At 37.9% G+C, this 22,640-nt stretch overlaps 1 protein-coding gene across 1 annotated transcript in view; it reads left to right on the forward strand.

The window, feature by feature from the left end:
• The window catches only part of PTPRN2 (protein tyrosine phosphatase, receptor type N2), a 616,207-nt gene that overhangs the window by 360,246 nt on the left and 233,321 nt on the right, over positions 1 to 22,640 (forward strand). Inside the window, exon 12 of the mRNA XM_026843491.1 lies at positions 10,806 to 10,870. Coding sequence (XP_026699292.1) covers positions 10,806 to 10,870 — 65 coding nt within the window. The remainder of the gene's footprint in view (positions 1 to 10,805; positions 10,871 to 22,640) is intronic.

Genomic DNA, 22,640 nt, shown 5'->3' on the forward strand with positions numbered 1-22,640 from the left:
TGCTGCTTTGGTATTCTGCTGTCATGTTGCCTAATATCAGTTCCTTGTTATCTGTACTCCTCTCTGTAGCTATTTACTGTCTCCAATTGATTGGTAGATATAAGCGCTTTTGCACAGGAACCGCCTAGATATGTGTTTGTACAGTGCCTTTAACATACAATCCTGGCCATGAAAAGAATTTGTTGGTGATGAAATGATAATATTTTGAGTATCCCCAGGATCTGCAAAGTAGCCATTCTTAACACAGATAGATCTTTCCTCTTAAATTCTCCTCATTCCCATCAAAGGTGCATACAAGCCCACACACATGCACATGCAAATTCTGTAAATGCCTTTAAGACCCAGTTATCTCTGCAAACAAGCGTTTATCTTCCTTATTTTGCACTTCAGCCATCCAAGGATAAGCATAATGCTTTTTTATTATATAATTACAGTTTATATTCTTTTAAAAATATTTGGCCTATATTTCTGAACTACAAGCAGACTTCACTGATTCTTCCACTTCTTGCTGATTTGAAAGAAGTTCTTTTAAAGGTAACAAAGCAGCCTTCAAAGTATTCATTAAAGAAGAATTATAAAAAATTATTGTGAGAAACAATGGGCAAGTTAACATCGTCCCTATTCACTCTCACCTGAAAGCTTTATTGTGACTCCTGTTACTAGTGGCATCCTTGGTAATAAATATTTTCATTTTATTCTGAGGCACGGCAAATAGATTTTGTTAGTGAATGACCTTGTGCATTAGCTGTGTTATTCATGATTTAGTGAGCCAGTCAGTTGAAATATTGCTAATGTTTTCCCAGCTCAGTCTTGTTACATTTGTGCCACAAGGATGACATTAAGTGTAGTTGTAGATGAATAACAAATAACATGGCTTGAAGTTGTGCTTTGGATCATTAAAGAAATGAACCTACAGGGTACTGTTTTATCAACTGAGGAAATGACTGAAAAAAATGACATCTCTTGAATGTGTATTTATTAAAAATAACAGCAGTTTGGCATGCTTAGTGGTAGTGCCCCTTAAATTTTTCATATACTGGTGCAAACACACTACAGTGTCCATCCAAAGATTTTGACAGATTTTAAATAAGAGCGAGAATAATTCGTACATTTCAGGCTACTTACATGAGAAGACTCAAAGTGGTGCAAGCAGAAGAATACTAAAAAATTACAGCATAACAAAGATAAAGATTAATAATTAGAAGCCAATATGTGTATTTTTAAATCATTATATAATATCAAAGAAGGTCAGTGTACTTTCCAGGGAGACCCTCGGGAAGAGTGGATCACTTATTTAAAAGTGCAATGACTATTCTTGGTTTTCTTCTCCTGAGCCCTGTGGTTTCTTTTGTGTTAAAAAATGATAGAAGCTATAGAAAAAGTAGCTGGTAAGCTTCTGGAGAGATGGTTTAGTCCTCTCCCTTGCCCTAATAACACATCATCTATTCTAAAGAAACCACACAATGTCAGTTAAATTCCAGTTAACTGGGTTTCCTAAATTTCTACAAAGCTACACCAGAAGTAGCAACCTCTGGATCACTTTGATGGTTCTTTCTGCTTATAAAACACCACAGTTAATATTGCTAGAAAAGCAAGAATGGGGGAGAAAACTGTATTTTAGATACAACTATTCCTGGATACTAGGTAGGTAAATATTTTTGTTCCTATTACATGGAGGTGGCCATAGAAGCTTATAATTTTTCTACTTTTTCTAAAGCATTAAAAGGACAAGGAATGGATCTTACATAAAAGTTTGTATTTTTAAAGAGGACAGATGGTTCTTACTTAAAAATAATAAAACACAAAAAGGGGATGCAGTGGATATCCTGAGGGATCAAAATGCAGGATATGGAAGAAGAGAATATTCAAATAGAAGCAAAAAGCAAATACAAATAGAATGCCTGCTATTACCTGTTTGGTATTATTTTCATCACAAGAAAATTAAAGCAATCTGTTGAATTCTTGACTATAAGTAAAAGAAGACAACAAAACTGTTCTTTCAAAAAAAACCCTGTCTATATAAAAGGAAAGAAACTGTGGCCTTAAGCTCATTTTATGAAGTGTTACTTTCCCTAGTGCTGTGAAGATGAGACAAAGACTTTGTCTGCACTGAAAAGGGCTGCAAGAGGTCCAGTTTCTTAGCAGGCCGTCCCCTGGGATCACGAATTTTGCCTTCTAATTTGTAAATATTAACATTGAACATACGATGGTGAACTTTAATGTTAATCTAACTGGAACTTTTAAAAGTATAATTAAAAGTTGATCTAGACATTAGCAATAAGCCCAGAAAGAAACTTGCTGAGAAAAACTGCCTGCACTTGCACTGTGGCAGACTTTGGTCTACTTGAATGTATTCTGCTCTAGCTTCAGCTCAACATGATGCAGGTTGTTTTATCTGAATTTTCCATACCAAGCTGAAAGTTGTCAAAGAGTATTTATGTGAACAAATTTTGATGTGAAAGGTGGAATGACACTTCTTTTTTTCATTTTCTGCTAACTCTGGCTGAATCGGTACACCTTTGGCTATAAATAATGGATAAGTGTTTTAAGTATGCAAGCAAATCGTTACATATACATGCACTGCACTCCATCAAGTAACTTGCAGCATTGAATTGTCACTGTTAAAATAGTCAATAGTATTAAAAATTGTCACTATTAAGAATTCATTGAAATACATTCCGTATTTGTAAAACATACATAACCAAAGTATGGTTATTTTTTGTTTTTAGCACTCAAAACTCTTCTATTGAGGGACATCAACTTCCTTACATTATTTAGAAGAATATTTTTGATAATGGGTTTCTGAAGTTCTGCAAGAAAATATTTAAAATAGATAAAGGTTTTTCATTTCTACAGTTCTAATTCATATAAACTGGGTTTTTTCATACTTCAAGAACAGAATCATTGCATTGACACCACACCTTAAAAATTCCTTTCTGTAGCCATGGCATTGTCTGTGGGACTATTTCACTGCTGAAGTGTTTTGAAGCTTATATACACATGTTTCTTACAAGGGTATGACTGGGGGAAAAAAAAAAAAAAAAAAGGATTGGTTGACCCAACAGGCCTTTCCTGGCTTATATTTATATATGATGAATAAATGTTATCTCAGGATGGGCTAAGTCAATCTCTGGTGATACTAATTTACTTCTCTTGACTAGTGAGGGAACCTTGACTAATTTCTTAGTAGAGACAGCAAAGATAGTAGAGATGGATCCCACCATTAACAAAAAAACTCCAGAGAAATACAAAAATATTATTGCATATATCCCAAACATACCCAAACGTACCTAATCTAAGCAAACAGACAGCTACATGAGGTCCTGTTGTATCAGGTCTTTGCTGCTCTATCCTTGAATATTATCTGACTATAGGACATGAGGGACATGAGAAGTAGATGGCTTGGAGGCGGAAGGTTATGCTGTTTTAGTGAATGAATTTACAGAAATATACAGCTCTTGCCAGCTACTCAAGTATGGGCCAATTTTTCTATTATGGCAATATGCAGTGCTGCTATTTGCCTGATAAATTAAATCTGTCTATATTTTTTGAATAGAATTAAAGACAAACAGAGATGGAAAATTCCTCGAGTGTGTGCATAGAGATTTGGCTGTCTTATACCAAAAGCTGGGAGAGTGCAAAGGTGCACTGGGAGTGGTGAGCATGGCCTGGATTTCCATCTGCTGATTTTGTTGGCTAGAACAGGTTGTAAAGGATGTGTGCCCTCAAAATTGCTGGAGATGCAAACAATATTTTAAATTACTCCAGGCTGCGAGGTACTGCATCTGAACAGATTGAAAGCTGAAATGTTGATATCAGAAATTAAATTAATGCACATGAGATTGAAACAATATCTAATTAAAATCATTTGAAAAATGACTTGAAAATTGAATATGACATAATATTTAGCAGGCTGTCGCTAGTACAGCTATGAGGCTTTGACTTTTCTGCAACCATTTTCATTCCAGGCCTAGCTACCAGTTAACTAGAAATTACATATGAAGCCACCATCTCACGCCATCAAACAGTAAAGAATGGAAGACAAAATACCTTTTGCCCGCAGCCTGTTTACTTGTCCCTCACGAATTGCGAAATTTAGTAAAGGGAACCTTCTTGTACATGTATCTGGCCACTTGAGTGGGGTTTTTTTATTATTTCAAGCTGGATCATTTTGAATGCTTATGTTGTATTTTTGACTTACTTAGAGCATGATGATACTCCTGCCCAGGGAGAGGAGTTACAGATTCACAGACTGTAGCCCCTGGAAGAAAGCACCCAGGGCTGGGCACAGGGTCTCCACATACCACCCTGTAGATGTACACTAAAGTCAGGACGGGTTTATCTTACATTGCAGAAAGTCTATTCTTCTGAACATAGTCATACATAATAAATATCTAATTCAAAGTGAATGAGGTGGGGAAAACCTATGTAACATCAAGTTGTTCTCTAGTTTAAGACTTAGAGACTGCTGAACTGACAGTGTGGTTTTCATCTGTCCCATTCTCATTTAGTGGTCTGAATACCTCAGTAGTTTCAGGGCATTCATTAACTGTGCAAAGGCAGGTTTACTCTGGGACTGTGTTCTCAACAGGGAGAGAGCCCAAATATTATAGGAACGCATTTTCATTGAATTGCATGAGACAAAGGTTTTAGTATCTGTTATGTATATGCATGGCACAGTGCATGGGTCTGCCACATATAAAGGCAGTCTTTCTGGTCCATCCTATGAACAAACTTTCCATATAATTGAGAGGTTCTTTGTAGGGGAGGAGAATGCAAAGGCTAACTTGATGTAGCTGCAACATCTTCTTCTCTTAGATTTGTGAAACTTGTTAAAAAGTTAAAAGCTGTAGTAATTACTTACTACTTACTATCTCTGGATTTCCCTTCCCTCTTTTCTCTTTCCTCAGAGAGGGGGAAAATAAATGAAATTCTTCTGAATGTGACTCTATGAAAGGAGCTTTGCAACAAGCTGTTAGGAAGAAGAAATTTGTTGTTGAATTCATCTGCAGCCTACACTAAATCTGAATTAATTGCCCTCCACCACTTTATTGACTGGAGATCCAGTCAATATAGTGAGTCTAAGGCATGAATTGGCTCATTCTAAAATGGTATGTAATAGAGGTCAGGGAAATCATATGTCTCTAAGTACTTCTTTTCCTACATTTAATTAAATACAGCACACACGCAAAGTCAGATTGACAGAAAGAAAATGTTTCCTTGTGAATTACACCACTTTCCCACAAATGCTTTTTATATTTAAGGATGGTTTCTTCTCTGGAGCAGGTAAATCCTGCAGCAGCATGGGAGACAGACCAAGGAAGCCTGCAGGAACCTTTCTCTCTTCTCACTTATGCCAGTGTGCACTTCCACGAGTAAGCTGGAGGGTGTATTTGTGCTTGGCAACCTGCTTAATAGCAAACCTTTGTAAACCACTCATTTCACAGGGTTTCCTTCTTCCAGAAGTGCTATAATGAGACCAGAATTCTGCTTGAAACCCTGTATAACTTGCTTCTAATAACCAGTAGACTCTAAGGTTAAACCTGCCAACTACAACACTAGACACTCAAATTCCTGACTATGCCACTGACAGATAACTTTGCTGAAGGAAATAAATGTTAGCCCTCAGAAAACACATCAGACCTCCCTCAGGTTAGTGAAGATGAACAGTGACAATCCCTACCCTTAAACACTCAGTAACACCCTCATCGTGCTCTCTAATAGAGCAAAGCCATTAAGTTGTCCCCATTGTAATTTAGATCACAGAGGAGACTTCCACAGATTCTTTCAGGTTAAAATAACTGATATACAGAGAGTAGGCAAAATTATTCCACTGTAGCTACGTGCTTAATTATATGGAATACTGCATAAATTGTCAAGTGCAAAGAATTATTCTGATAAATTAAAATACTAATTAAATAGGCTATTGCAGAATTTTGAGAACATTATAGGGCTCCGCTTCTTCAGGTAATTTGCATATCCTTCATCTAGTGAATATAATTTAAAGGCCTTCTTTTTTGTGTGTTTGGAAGCCTTTTTTGTTTCGGTGGAAGATTAAAAAAGGGATTTATATGTTGCTAACTCATTTGGGGTGGGGTTTTTTTCTTTTTTTTGAATAGCTGTTTTTATTATGCCTCTTTGCTCATGAGTTTGTCAGGTCTCCATTACTATTTCAGGACTTTAAACTGTGGCCATAAAAAAATCAACTTTGATGGAATGTGCAGTATACCATGTTACCCAGAATTATCATTTCCAGTTCATAAAATCTGCAACAGAAACATCATCTGCTCTATATTTGTATTGGAATAAATTGCATATAGTACACTAAAATTATTTTTTTAAATTTAAGCCAATTTTCAAATGATTAGTAGCTTGTTTTTAATATCTGGATTTATTTTCCCACCACTTCTTCCTCATCTATCTAAAGGCTATTGACTATGGTTTATGGTCTTAAATTCTCAGTTACAGTTATGCATAAAGTTAAGTAGTTACATTCACTATTCAGCAGCTTGAAGCAGCTGCTTGATACATAGTCAATGCTTGAGCACCACTGTTTTTGACAGGATTTCTTGACCTTCCTGAACTGCTTGTGGAGCTCAAGGTTAGCTAAAATATGTTCCTGTACACACCTGGAGTGAACATGATGGAGACTGTCTGCTGTGTTTCTCTCCACTGTCTCCACAATGTAACAGTGCCTGAGCTTGGCCATTTTCAGGTTATGATTTAATCAATAACATGTCATGCCTAATTTTGGCAGGGTTTATGTTAGCATGGCTGCCAGAAGCTGTCCTTTGTGTTTTAGCCAGTATCAAGGGGGAGAGGGGTAGTGTTAAGTAAACTTTTTTGTTGTTTTTTAATATCAAATCTCCAATAATTAAGGTCTGCAGGAAAGCTATAAGGAGTCAAATATGTAATAGTAATTATAAAATTCAATGATTCAGCAGACCAAATATTTTCTGTTAACTGTTCATGTGGTAAGAAATTACACACTGTGATTTAAGCCTTGTTGTTTACTTCCACCCTTTTATTTTGCAGCCCCTCTGCTGTGCAGTTCCCTTTACCCTAAGCTACCAAAGAGTCATTTGTTGGACCATTCAGTTTCTTTGAAGGAGGCTGTGGAGCTTTCTGTTTTTTTAAATCTTCTAAATTTTTGCATTTGGCAGAAATCTGCCTTTAATATCTCTGCTGGATGTGAGGTGGTCAGTGTGGTACCATGGCACAGATTTGCAGTGAAATGGCACATCCAAAACGGAGAACGTTGTTACATGACATGGCAGGTCATCAACCATCAATGAAGCAACATAGCCCAGAGTCCATCTCAAGGCTGAAAATCGAGCTTGTTAGCAAAGATTTACTTATCTTTTGGAAATTTGTACTGTGCAACATATACAACACAGTGAAAATGTAACCTCAAATCACATGGTCCAGGCAGCTCTCCTTCTCATGTGGTCTCTGTGACTCTGGGTGCAATAAGTATGTTTGTGAATGTGTGAAGCATGGTGTATTAAGTGTGTGAGTATTGTATGCAATTTTTAGACTGTCATCCAACAAAACATTTCTTTAAGGTTTTTTTAGTTTGGGACTCCATGTTCCTATCTGCCTAATTGGCAGCATATTAAAAAGAAGCAAAAATCTGTGCAGGTCTAAAAGACCTTTCCTCTCCATTTAAATCACAGGCAATATTTATCCCTTGCTGAAGGCAGTTGGAAAAGTTTCTCTGTATTAGAATTGCTTAAGCTTTCAGTTCTTGAGTCTTTGCACATACAAACTCTTACCAGAATCATAGAATCACAGTCTCATAGGATACCAGGTTGGAAAGGACCTCAAGCTTCATCTGGTCCAACCTTTCTTGGTAAAAGCACAGTCTAGATGAGATGGCCCAGCACCTTGTCCACCTGATTCTTAAAAGTGTCCAATGTTGAGGAATCCACCATTTCCCTGGGAAGATTGTTCCAATGGCTGATTGTTCTCATAGTGAAAAACTTTCCTCTTGTGTCCAGTCGGAATCTTGTCAGGATTAACTTGTATCCATCACCCCTTGCCTTTTCTATCTGACTCCTTGTAAAAAGGAAGTCTTTCACTTCTTTGTAGCCACCCTTTAAATACTGGAACATGGTGATAAGGTCTTCTCTAAGCCTTCTCTTCTCAAGGCCAAACAAACCCAACTCTCTGAGCCTTTCTTCACATGTCAGGCTACCCAGTCATCTTTGGGGCCCTGCTCTGGACCCTCCAGCCTGTCCACACCTTTGTTGTATAGCAGGGACCAAAACTGAACACAGTATTCTGAGTAGAGTAGGGTAATGACTTCTTTATTGCTGATGATGATGCCCTTGTTGATGCAACCCAGCATCCTGTTGGCTTTCTTTGCTGCTGCACCACACTGTTCACACATATTGAACTTGTCCATCAGGACCACCGGGTCCCTTTCAGAAGAGTTGCTCTCCAGCATTTTGGGTATATGAGGTGAGATATATCCACATTTTGGCTATATGAGTTGAGATTGAGCCCTAATGATAATGACTTGCCTCTGAAATCATAGAATCATAGAATGGTTTGGGTTGGAAGGGACCTCAAAGATCATCTAGTTCCAAACACCCTGCTATGGCAGGGACACCTCCTACTAGATCAGGTTGCTCAAGGCTCCATCCAACCTGGTTCTGAACACTTCCAGGGATGGAGCATCCATAACCTCCTTGGGCAACCTGTTCCACTGCCTCACCACCCTTACAGTAAAGAACTTCTTCCTTATATTTAATCTAAACCTCTCCTCCTTCAGCTTCCACCCATTACCCCTTGTCCTATCATTACAGTCCCTTGTAAAAAGTCCCTCCTCAGACTTCTTATAGGTGCCCTTCAGGTACTGGAAGGCCACTATGAAGTCTCCCTGGAACCTTCTATTTTCCAGGCTGAACAAGCCCAACTCTCTCAGCCTGTCCTCACAGGGGAGGCGTTCCAGCCCTCTGATCATCTTGGTAGCCCTCCTCTGGACTCGTTCTAGCAGTTCTATATCCTTCTTGTATTGGGGCCTCCAGAGCTGGACACAGTATTCCAGGTGGAGTCTCATGAGGACAGAGTAGAGGGGCAGAATCACCTCCCTACTGTCCACACTTGTTTTAATACAGCCCAGAAACTGGTTGGCTTTTTAGTCTGCAAACACACAGTTGGCTCATATTGATCTTATTGATCACCAACATGCCCAAGTCGTCCTTCCCAGGACTGTTCTCAATCCACTCATTACCCAGCCTGTATCTGTTATTGGGATTGCACTAGCCCAGGTGCAGGACCTTACACTTGGCCTTGTTAAACTACATGAGGTTGGCCTGGGCCCACCACCACCTCTCCAGCCTGTCCAAGCCCCTCTGGATGGCATCCCTTTCCTTCAGCATATCAACCACACCACACACCTTGGTGTCATCGGCAGACTTATGAGTCATTTGTGTTGCCCTTTGGACAAACTAAATAAAGTATCAGTTCACAATAATATTGCTTCTGAAATTGTCTGCTGCAATCTGAATTGTTGTGAATATGTTTGAAACAGCAGTGATTAAAGAGTATTTTTCAAAAATGAAAGAAAAATATATTCATTCCTTTCAGTATTTTTATGTAAATTTACAGTGTACAATATGTTCAACCACTCTTCTTGTCCTTTCTGGCAGGAATTGTTCCTTTAACAGCTTAAGTTGAGAAGCTGAGTCTATCCAAATTGTGTCCTTAATCAAAGGAAAGAGATAGGTGCCTGCAGATGTGTGTAAAATATGTGGAATGACTCATCACATTAAATGTCCATCCCTTTCCATTCACTGCAGAGAGAACATAGATGACTCACTTGGATTACACAGTCAATGACTAGACTGCTAAAGGGAGGAAAGTTTAACAAGGCTGCAAGGCTTCACTTCTACTCATAAATAAATCAAGCCAGGTGGCTGGGTTTCAGCCATGAGACCAACTGACACAGTTTGCATCTAGAAGGTTAAAGTCTTCCCATCCAAAATGGGATGACCTTACCCATACCCCCAGTTGGGAATAATATCATTCTTGTGCTGTCCCCAGAGCTGTGGATGGGCATTGTTTTGTGAGAATACTAGTGGGCAAAAGCCAAAATCATATTAAGACAATAGTAATGATTTAAAAGTATGGGCACTGGTAAGATAGTGCTCAAGTTCATACTCTGGGCATGTTTGGGTTGCAAATATAAACGTAATCGTAGTGATTACTACCTCTGTTTTGCATTTAGCTGTTTTATGCTGGGTTACATTATCTTTGGTTTGAATGTTTATACTGATATAAAGCTGATAAATAAGAAAATTTATTTAAAAAAAAAAAAAAAAGCAAAACAAACCCTTGTGCATTGTGTGCCAATGTTACAAAATAAACTGTTTATCTTACCTGCTAGATAAGAGTCTGTATTTCTTATGAAGTGTCCTACACAATGACAGTGCTCTTGTAATGGTAAGGCAGTGCTCTAATCTTCACTGGAAGGAAGACAGTGGGAAGTTTCCACTGAAGAGAACTTTCCAAACATATTGTGTATATGTGTTAAATGTGTGTGATACTGTGTATCCAAGGGAACTAGAATTGTTTTGGCTTTCTTTTTCACATAATAATGAACAATTACTAGCATACCTATGCATTAAAAAAAACCTGACTAGCAGAGTTATCAGGAACAGATATTCTATAAGTGGCATAGGTAGGAACTGTCTTGAATTAACTGATGGAGGAAAGAGGGTTGATTTTCTAGTAAATACTACAAAATCATGCAGATTCCAGCTCTCCTGTAACTCTTTCAATCTTAATTTTCCTTACAGCCATAAACAAAGAGAAGCTTGAAAAAACAACTGGACTGAAAATTCTGCAGACTGGTGTGGGGGAGGTAAGTGGCTTGGGGCATTTTACACTCTCAAAAATATTTTAATTGTTGGGGTTTTTTTGAGAAATCCTGGAGCTCATGAATGTTTGTGAGCTACCACTCTGATAGTGCTAAGGGCCTTTTTATGATACAGTTGCATCTGTCAAAATACAATCTGCTGCACAAATAGCACCGTATCCCACAGAGAAAAAAATACCATCCTTATGAGAAAAGTTCAGCCAGCTTTAAAAAATGCAGTTTTTTGCTTTGTTGTATCCCAGGGACAAAATCCCCAAAGATTTTTGTACAGCAACTGAAGTTATCGTATTATTCCCCTTGCTTCTGATGGAGTGCTATCTCATCTAAATCAATGAAAGTTTAAATTTGGGGTAAAGAGTCTTCAGATGTTAGAGAGAGTCTGATAGTGAATGAGTTGCTTATTTTGGATGTAACTTGAAACATAAATAAAACATGTGTCTGTTATTGTGGTGATATCACTAAGCAAAAACTCCACTAAGCAGTTCATCATTTATTAATAAAGATGATGCTATCTGCTAAGAACCTTGTGTGAACTACAGTTGATTGCTAATTCTCGTGCTAATTTTGTGTACACAGTTATCTTTATTTTTTTCCTTTTCATTTAAGTAATTTTGTTAGTGGTGAATGCTCACAGAGCTAGACAAATGTCATTTTCTTGTGATTACATTATTCTCAGTATTAAGAATAATGAATTGCTAACTTGTAATACACTGAAGGATTTTTTTTCTTTTTTTTACTCATTTTGGTTTTTTATATTTCTAATTTTTATTCATGCCTAAGAACTTAACTTGCCAGGATTTCTGAGGTTCTTAGTGCAACTTTATTCACATTATTAAAAGACTTGGTCCTGAAGAGGTACCAATACTGAGGCCTGCTGAGATGTTCAGGGTCAAAACTGTAAGAGTTAGAACTTGGAAACAAACAGGTGAAATCATCAGAAAATGAAAGCCCCCATCTCTTCTTAACTGTAGCTGATTTAACTAGTTGAGGTTGTCAAGGGTCCATAACCTTGAGAGCTGGGAAGTGTATCCTGGAACGTGGCTGTGCACCTCGGGCTGTGTCCTGACTTCAAGCCAGAGTGAAGTTTGTGTTTGTGCTATCTGCCAGCCCTGGTTTCTGCTAAACAACAGGAGAACCAGGTCTATGGCACAGACAATGGAAGCCACATTCAGTAAAATTTTACCCAACGGGACTCTTCTTGCTAATGAAATACCTCCATGTATTTTGTCCGATTCCAGTCATTGAATGGATTCCAGCTGGCTTCAAAGTGAGCTAGAAAATGAAAGCCCACTTCCCTTCAGATGCTTACTGTTAAATGAATTATTATCTCATATGTGGTCAATAGAAAAAGAAAGCACTTTTGGATATTTGAAATGCAAGAAGTTGGCACCTGTTAATTGTATCATTAATCCACATTGTAGTGATAGGGTTGTTCTAACCATGGTAGTCTAAGGACGTACTGGAGCTACAGCCTCAAGGACTTCCTAGGGTTTTTAACACCAGCTAATAGAACTGGAAAAAATGGACAAGTTTTTCACCTAGAGATCTCTCCAGTCTGGTTCTTGTGCTTGGCTTAGTAAAAGTCACTGTAGCACTCGCTTCCCATATATTTAGGCTATCATAGCTTTTAAAAAAAATGGTGATACTACTCGGATTAATAAAGACTTTGACAGAAAGTTCTGCTTTACACTCTGCCAAATATATATTTTTAGAAGGCAAAAATGTGAAAACTAATTAACCAAAGGGAAGCAGACATTTCAGCCTAAATATATTCCAAGTTACATCTGAGATATGGTGATCAGCACCAAAAGGACCAAGTCATTTGGAACATTAAGTTGATGGAAGAACATTTATTCAGCTGCTTATATATTTTGTTGGATGAGAATTCTCCCAGCTGTGCATATGCCCCTTTATAAATCTTATCAGATATGATTGTATACATAATGAATACTTTTCTGTAGTCTCACCTACGTGAAAAATAATGGAGTGCTGTTACCAAGCTGTTTCTTTGTAGATAGGGTATCAGATTCTGGCTATTTCAGGTCAAATCTAACTATGTTAATCCAGTTTTGCAGTTTGTTTTTGATCCACCCTGGTGTTTAACAGGGTTAAAATAACAGAAAGTACATGTTTTAACATAATGAAGGAGCCTTTCGTTGAATAAGGATTCCTTTTTCTTCACACTGTAGGAATGGAATTATATGTAATGGTAACTGTAAATCAAAGTCAAGATGCTCAAATCAAAAGTACTTAGAAAAAAATTCTTTAGTTTCAGAATGAGAAATGGCCTTTTTGTCTGGACAGTAGGTCAGATTCATGACAAAGTTAATGAATATATAATCTTCACTTGCAGGACTGTAAAATGAAAAGGATTGATTTTGCGTGGCAAGTTTCATATCTGAAATAGCTCAAAAGAAATATAGCTGGGATACTAGTGGCAAATGGAGCAGCTGTATAAACAATGTAGGAACCGTTCTAAGATCAGCAGTAATTCATGTGTTGCTCTGGACAGTGGAATCGGTTTTACGTGTTGCTATATGATAACAGGATTTGTGCCTCAGTAAGAAATGTATAGACACCAATGACTACCCAGGACTTCGGTGTGGTAGAAGGAAACTGTGGAGAAGAGAAATGCTTCTCTGAGCTCCTCAATCTCTTGCTTTCTCTCTATCACAACACAAGCATTTCAAAAGCAACAACATTATAAAATTCACACCAAGTTTACTGAGACGTTCAGTCAAGTCTGGGGAGGTCTGATGAATTGCTTTTATGTCACTGCATAAACTTGTGCTGTGTAGTCATTAACAACACAGGTCTGGAGTCTACCACAGCTACAATACAGTTCATCATCTTTATGTCATGTAAAAGTTTTCCACAGCTTCAGTGAGTTTTTCTGATAGAGCTGAGGTTAGCTGCATTGTGTCAACACAGGGTAGGCTCTGCTTTAGCAGGATTAAAAATGAGTTCCTAAACTACATCAAAAGCTATTCATGTCATGATGTTGATTTAAAAGTTCTGTATGTTTCATGGGAAGGTTTGGATGATATAATGGAAAGCATTTTCTGGACTGTGGGTAAGCAGAGCTTCTTTCAGGTCATTGTGGAACAACAGACCCTTACTGGTACTTCCACAGCATATCCACCTCAACATCTAACATATGATGACAGAATATTCAACAATCCAGAGAACTGGACTGGAGTTTGATGTGCTGTGTACGACTCTTTAAGTGCTAATTATTTCCACACCTATCTTGTGTGTAAGACGACCAAGAATAAGTCTGCTGAAATCCTGAGGATGTATGTGTTGCTATAATACTGACTGCCTCTGGAATTATATTTCCTAAAATGTTTATTTCTTTTTGGAGTTTTCCAGCACCTATCACAGCTCTAAAACTCCTACATGGTAGGCCTCCAATATTTGTCTGAGTCATTGTCATGCATGTTTGTGCCACACAAATTCATCATAGGCTTTTCACAGCTTCTTGTTTATTCAGATGCAGTGAAGCTGCTGTTGTCTTTGAGGTGTTTTATTTTGATCTCCCACACATGAAATAAACCTCTGAAGTCCTAAGGTCATCTTCAGAAGCTCAAGAACCTCCTATAGTTAAGTGTACATGAGAGTATGAATCTAAGTATTGTGTTATCTATGTGTATATTTGCATAATGCCATAAGATGTATATTATTGGTTAAAACCCTGAACACTAAATAGCATTTAAGCAGGACCCATAATTCCATTCTCCTATCTCCTAACTTGATGTGTACCATTCCATTCTGGAGAAATAAGAGTTGAACTTGTTGCTCTGCATGGCTGAGCACCCCTGTGAGATCCTGGGGACAGCATTTGGTCTCACATGGAGGGAAAGCCTCCTTAGAAGCAGCAGCTTTCAGGATTCAGTGGGACTGGGAGCTCCAGTCCCACACAAACACTAGTCCAACTGGACACTAACCCAGGAGCTGCTCTCCAGCCCAAGGGACCTAGCAGGCACGATGAACCGCAGTTCTACACAGAGGTCTCTTGAGTAACCTAGGATTTCTTCCATATCCTTTAGGAACTTAGCCACTTCCTTCTCTTCACATAAACACTTTTGAATTATTATAAAAGCACAGTATTTTTCAGTTCAATTTCATGCTGAGCTTGACTGTGACCAGAGTTTGTCTAGTTCTAGTCCAGCTCCAGTTTAAGGTAATTTCAAATAAAGGTTAAAATGCAGTTACTATGGCATGGAAAAATAACTGTTTATCCAGATTTTGGCTAAAATTTATTTTCCAAAACAATTTCAGAATAACAGGTCAGGCTCTCCAGTGACTCAAGAAAGTGTAATGATTCATATCAGGTTTTGTACGCTGAGTCTGTGATTTGAATAATAATAACTTCTCTGAATGCCTCCAGCATAAGAAATACTTAGACCTGCTCAAATGAGTCCAGAGGAGGCCATGAAGATGATCATGGGGCTGGAGCACCTCCCCTGTGAGGACAGGCTGAGAGAGTTGGGGTTGTTCAGCCTGGAGAAGAGAAGGCTCCGGGGAGACCTTATAGCCTTCCAGTACTTAAAGGGGGCTACAGGAGAGATGGGGAGGGACTCTTCATCAGGGAGTGTAGGGATTGAATGACGGGTAACAGTTTTGAACTGAAAGAGGGTAAATTTAGATTAGATGGAAGAAATTCTTTCCTGTGAGGGTGGTGAGACACTGGCACAGGTTGCCCAGAGAGGCTGTGGCTGCCCCCTCCCTGGCAGTGTTCAAGGCCAGGTTGGACGGGGCTTTGAGCAACCTGGGCTAGTGGAAGGTGTCCCTGCCCATGGCAGAGGGGGTGGGACTAGATGGTCTTTAAGGTCCCTTCCAACCCAAACCAGTCTGTGATTCTATGATTCTGTGGAACAAAGCCTGAAACAAACCAAGGAAACAGCACTGTTTCTGTCTTGAACTGGTAAAACAGCATCCATTCCAGAATACATTATTTTAAATTAACTCTTTCCATTTCCCAGTAGGGCTACACAAAATACACTCATCACTGGAACTGTAACTTTGCAAGATTTGAATCATGATCCTTATATGGCAGACATAAGAATCAGAATAGTTTTCTAAATCAAATGGAAATAACCCAAAATGTATGTGAAATTAACACTTTGCCATACGTCTAGATGTTCTAAAATAGAGCAGTGATATTTTGACATGTTTCAGGATATTCTCATTTATAGATATTTTGATAGGTGTAGAATTATGTTGATGTTGCATGAAGTGATGTTACTGCAATAAAGATATTTGCATTTAAAAATTCTAGTGAAGCTAGAGGACCTAAGACAGACTTCCCCGTGATGTGCAAGCCTCTTTGAGAAGGAAATCAGATTTCTAACTTATTATTTTCCTTAATGTTGCAAAATCTTGTCATTAATATCTTTGTATCCAGATTTTACCAGAATGATATTGGAAATCCACAAAAAAAATGGAGTTAGTGCAGAAGTTGAAAAATCATTTACAAGTGCTGAAGAATAAGGTGTCAGCTTTTTTCTGATCTTCTCTGACTACTAGATAGAATGCTAAGGGCTGGCTTTTGGCTTGTGAAGACCAAATCAGCCTGGGATCTGCTCCAGCTGCCTTCCTTACAGTGACGTCTTGGCAATTAGCAAACACTCCTGATCTGGAGAAGGTATTGCACCCAGAGGTACACTGAGATATGAAAGGGTGCTGTACCCAAGATCACTTAAATAAGGTAGTTCTGATACTGACCATGGGGTGGGCACAGCAGCTGTGCATGCATAAATACTCAAGTTTTAGCCCAAGCCACACATAAGTATTCAACTTCCATTGAAACTCACCCTCCTCTTACCAGAACTAATTAGGCTGAAGCTGAGCACAGGTGCATGTGAGGGAATGCAGCACTGTATTACAGTGTAAACAATCTTAGACCAGGGGACACCAGGTAGGGCTTTTTCTATGAGCCTGCTCTCAGCACCTTTTCCTACAAAACCCATGGCTTAGACATCACCAAATTCATTTTGTTCTGTTACATAAGATCTAGGACTGGAAATCCTGCAGATGGCTCTTGCTGTTGGCTTTTGCTAATCACTGTGGCTATGTTGATTAGCAGTTGAACAGAGACTTCCAGGAGGACACTGTTACGGAGCAACATACATTGCTACAGGCAAGGCCTGTGTCAGGTCAGAGATGGGCTCTTTGTTTTAAGGCATGTAACTTTAAGGCTATATATACAAATAAGAAAGATAATTATTAAATTAAAAACTTTAAGGAGTACAATCCTAGAAATGTTCTTGGTGAAGGCATGATGAGGAAGATTTACCTTATCCCTCCCACACAAATTACAGATTCTAAAGCTGTGTAACCTTAAAAATTAATCGATTATATTTTACATAGAATGCTATAGTAATATACTACTTTTATGGAGTTCAGCTGACAGTGAATAATATCTCACTCTTACAGTTTTGTGAGTATACATGTATAGTAAAGTGATGCTAATCAGAAGTTAGTCATACAGTAGCATTTATTATAGAAGTAATGCTTTAAGAGCTTTAAGGGATAAAGCAAAACAGAACATTAAATTTCTCCAAAGAGAATGATGGAGCTCTATGGCTCATTTATTTAAGATCTTGTATGTTTTTGCAAAATGCATTTTAGCTAATATTTAGAGATAATGTTAATGCTATTTATTAACTATTCATTACAGTACATAGCCCACTAGAGGGCTGCTTTTCAAATAAATTGCATCCAGAGTGTTAATAAACAGCAAAATAAAAACAAAAAATATGCAGCATGAATATGTATATCATTTTACCACGTTATTTTGTCATATACCTTCCCTGACTACATGGTATACAGAACATGCTAAAACAATATAAATCATGGCCCCAACTCTGCAAACATTTAGAGTATGCTTAGCTTTAAGTATAGAGTTAGACTTTCCTTTTAAGCTACTGATAAGTTTGGAGTTAAAGAGATGCCTGGATGCGACTGAGACTGTCTTCTGTCACATATCACACCATCTCTGGCTGTGGAGGGGCAAAGTTCCAATGTTTATCCCCTGTATTTGATTTGAATATCGCATAGCAGAGGTATTTTGACATCTGAATGACAGGTCACAGCTTCCGTTTGGAAATCAGGTGTCAGTAGTAATTTATTTTCTTGTGCTCTGATTGTGACAACGCCCTCTACCTTCTTTACAATTTTTTTAAGAACACGACAAGGAAATGAGGAGATTGTAATGTTAAGAAAAATGCAACAAACCTGATTTTCAGAGACAACTATCAGTGTATATTGATTTATGTTTTCCTCCTGAAACAGTATAAAAAGCACGAGTATTCAAGTGTCATGTTGGTTCATGAATTCCTTTACAGTAGCACTGTGTGATTTAAAGCAGCTGAAGTGCCAAGTGATGTGGCAGTTGCCATAGCAACTACAGCAATTCAATTTTTATTCAGTATCATGTAAAATGAAACAAGATATGGTTTGCCTTGTGGCTTCAGGAACTTATGCATCCTACCAGTGTTGTTCCTTTTTGTATTTTTTAACACTGTTCCATTAAAAAAATAACATATGTTTGGTTTAAGGATTTGCCTTGGTTTTAGGCCATGTCATGCCATTGTTTTTAAAGCAGAGTTTGCCTTACAAACCATTATGGATCTGTAGAGAAAAGAGATTTAGATACTAGCACCAACTACATAAAGCAAACTGCAGAGTAATTCTGCTTAAAAATCAATGTTATTATCCACCCTATGGTCTGGCAGCCTGCATTTGATATATTCATAAAGAAGATATGTAGGATCTTTATATAGGAGAACGTGATTGTTTGTGCTAGATATGTTCCTGATTCATAAATTCAGCATCCTTCCTCTACCAGCAGCCAGTTCATTATGACTCAAAGGAAAACAATATCTTCAGTGGTGCAATGGGTTGGCTAGGGAAGCTGTAGATTAAGATTAAATTATGTTTAGCTGGCTGAAGTTTGAGTGATAGAGCTGGTCAGAAATTGTGAGAAGGGAGATTCTTCCACCTCCAGAGGCAAAAGGTTGATCCTGGCAGGAACATGTGGATTTCAAGCAATCCCAAACACAGATTTAACTGTTTGAGGAGAGGAAAAGGTGGCAGATCACGGTCCCTCAGCCTTCTCTCTAGCAGTTCCTGGACAGCAAATGTTCCTTTCCAGATTGACATGGAAAGCCACTCATCAGGACTTCTGCTCTTGTTCTGTAAGTCTCTTAGGCTAAGATTCAAAGTGTGGGATATCCACCCTTTCTATATGAATCCCTGGCATCAGGGGCCTTATAGCTATGTCAGTGTATACGTCAGCATAATATAACAGGACACAGAGCCTGTCATGGTGCCACATTTGTCTTTCCTGTTAAATTGTTGGCCTGGTCGCTCACATTGTGTCCTGGGCCAACTAGTAGTCTTCTAGGCTGTTTTGCTTCTAAGTTTAAGCAAGATCCAGGCTAGGGACCATTCATAGCAGGCATGTGTTTTCCATAGAATTAAAGCTTCAACTGCAGGTAGTGACTTTTTTCTTTTTTCTATTTAGTTACAAGAATTGCTGTGCCATATATTGTAGGTTTTTTAGTATTAGGCTGTAAAACTTAAGATCTGATCTTCTTTCTGGGAAGGCTGAATATTTGGTTGCACATCACTAAGTTTCCACCCTTAGTGGCAACATTGCTGTAGTGCTGCTGCATGTTCATCACTTCAGCATCCTTCAGAATGCAAGGCTCTGTGTGCTATACATATAAAATCATATTTTTGTCAGAATATTTTTAACACATTTCTAAATCTATGCCTGAGAATTTCTATTCAAATAGTTTTGTTGAAGCTTGGTTTTGTTTCTTTTTTTCCATGAATTGGCGAGATTTATCCTGATGCAATAGTTTTAAGACAGAGGTTTGAGTTGCTTTGACTAGGCATAGTTTTAGTTTTGTTTGCACTTTGACTGGTATCAAAGGAAATGTTGGGGTCTTTTTAATAGAATTGCAAACCTACTTAACTGAATTAACTGAACGTAACTCAAAGCTTCTATAGAAACAGCAATATAATGGCTCATGAACTGCAGAATGTCACTGATAGGTCTCTAATTTCACTTTGGTACATGTGGGTATCTCTGATTTGCATTGCTGGGTGTTAGGCACAAGCATCAAGAAGATAACATCCTTTATAGTTATATACTGCGGCTCCAGCAAAATGCCCATTTCAGTATGTGTCTGTGTACTTCACACCAAGACCTGGATAGGGCGTGAGCACAGCACTTTGGCATGCATGAAAACAGCTCCTGGGTCAGTAAGACTGCTTTTAGCACTATCATAGAGTGATTTTTCAATGTGATCTGAGCATATCAAGTGTTTGAGTATCAGAACCTGTGACAAGGAAAAGGGGCATGCTTCTATGCTGCAGAAAAATGACCTAGTCCATTAATGCCCGAGGACTGCTGTGGCTGACAACAGTTCACTGTGCACTTTGCTCTTGCAAAGGGGTGTCATTTTGCAAACTATTTGTCCCTTTGGCTCTTTACCTTTTGCAAGTAGAGTAATGACTACATTTTACAAACATCAGTGCTGGGTTTAATGATACAGATTTCACATGATTGTTAAACTGTTAATTTACAGATCTTTACTAAGTGAATGCAAACAAATTCTGGTCCTCAAAGCTCTGCTAATGCACAATGTTCGAATTTTAATTTCCAGTCCATCTTAGATTACGGTGATGAAAAACAGTATTTAATCCCTCGTTAACACATGAATAAGCGGAAACTGTCATTTCCCACCAAACAATAACGGGATTATCTCAAGAACTGTCAGTTTATGTGAAAACATTATGTTGCCCAAATTTTCATAAAAATTAGCAGTGGGTAATATTCAAGATCAGAGCAATGGAAAGAGGGAAATCTGCATTCATGGTAATAAATATTCATATTTGTCTGCTCAGGAGATGAAAATCTAATCAAGGGGCTATTGATGCGCTGGCTTTTTTTTTTTTTTTTTTTTTTTTAGTCTCACTCCAAGTCCTCCAGGCCATGAGCATGCTGGGATAACACTGGAGGTGTCCAGTACATCAGATGTTGCTGCTGGCATCTGCTTCTACAGACAACAAACACAATAAAATAAAATAAAAAATTGACAACATCTCAAGGGTCAAGCTCCCAGTGGCTTAGGGTGTTGTGTTTCCCTCCCCCCTCCAAACATTTTAATTTTATCCCAGTTAAATCCTCAGTACTGCAGGGTTAAAATTGTCGGCATTTTTTGCTTTTGTTGACAATTACCATAAATCAGAAGACACTCTGCATGAAGCTTAATGAAATATGTATGATCTAAAAATGGGAAGAAGATAAGTGCAGTATGTTGCTTTAGGGTTTTGTGTGTGTATCTATGTATCTGTGCATGCATATGCACAACCTGAAGAGCTAACTTCTATTTTGTGTTCTGTGCACTGAATGAAAGAGTCAGGCAGTAACCAATTGGATAACATATAAAGCATAAAAAACATATCATGTGAATAGAATGTGTCATAGTTTATCCAAAAGGGGAAGTAGTACGTTTTCTATATCAGATAATATGTTCAATTAATATACTTATCAAATATTCGGCTTAAAATATTTCTTGATACATTTTTTGTCTACACTAGTATGAAAATCTGGGCCATTGTAAAAGAAGTGTTTGTCTTGACATACTTTTTTTAATAATTATTGCTGAACTCGGTAGTTATACATAACCTCTTGTCCTTCCTTGTACTTCTTGGGGGTTTTATGACCTTTTTTAAAATTAAATATATCATTAAGGTCCTGATCTTACAAATAACTGCATAAATACATATATATGGGCACCTCCTTTTGTGGAAGGTATTGTGTGTTCCGAGTTGTGAGTGCTACTGCACACTGGACAGTTTCATCTAGCTACTGATCTCTGTGCACACACAAGCAGCATGTGGCTCTGTCCTTTTAAAACTCAAAATACTATCCGTGTGTTTCTTTAATTTCTGGATAATTTGTCATACAAAAGGTTTGGGTTTTTTTTACATTTGGAACTGGACAAAAGTCGTATCAGCAGCATTCAGCTATATTGCCTGTAGCAGAAGAGAGCAGAAAGGAAAGATAAGCAGAGACTGCTCTGAAAGAAAGGATATTCTTACTGCACAAGAAAAGAGAATAACTAGAATATGAATATTGCTTGTTGAAGAGGTTGCATCCTTTCATTATCACATCTTTACCGAATAGAAATATAGAGATATGGCTTGTACTATTTCAGAATTCCAGTAATTTGCCCAATAAATCATTGAGAGGTAAGTAAAAGCAGCCTGTAGTGTGGTGTGCGTGTATTGGCAGACCTGATATCTTTTACTGTACAATCTGTGCTGGCATCTTTGTCCAGAATGTTTTTCAGAGACTTTATCTTCCTAATCAACTACTTTGCCAAGCTTAAAAAAAAAAAAAAAAAAAAAAAACATCCACAGTGTAACTATAGCATATCTTTTCAGGTGTAGGTTTATTAAAAATAAATGCCAATGTTCAGAAGTCAGAAGACAAAAATAAAGGTGTAGTTCTGGTCTATCAAACCCACTTCCTATCACTCAATCTTAAATGCAGTGCTAGTAGCACAGTAATAGCAGCACTGCATCTACTATCAACATTATCAAAAGGAAACATATAAGTTATTACAGTAACAAAAGCAAACATATATGTTACTACAGTAAGGAAAGAATAAGAAAAGTAAGTAAAAAACATTGAGTAAAGATGCAAGAAATGGAGCCAGTAGTGCCTCAGATA

The sequence above is a fragment of the Athene cunicularia genome, assembly GCF_003259725.1.
Source record: "Athene cunicularia isolate RWA chromosome 2 unlocalized genomic scaffold, athCun1 chr2_part1, whole genome shotgun sequence".
Classification (NCBI taxonomy): domain Eukaryota; kingdom Metazoa; phylum Chordata; class Aves; order Strigiformes; family Strigidae; genus Athene; species Athene cunicularia.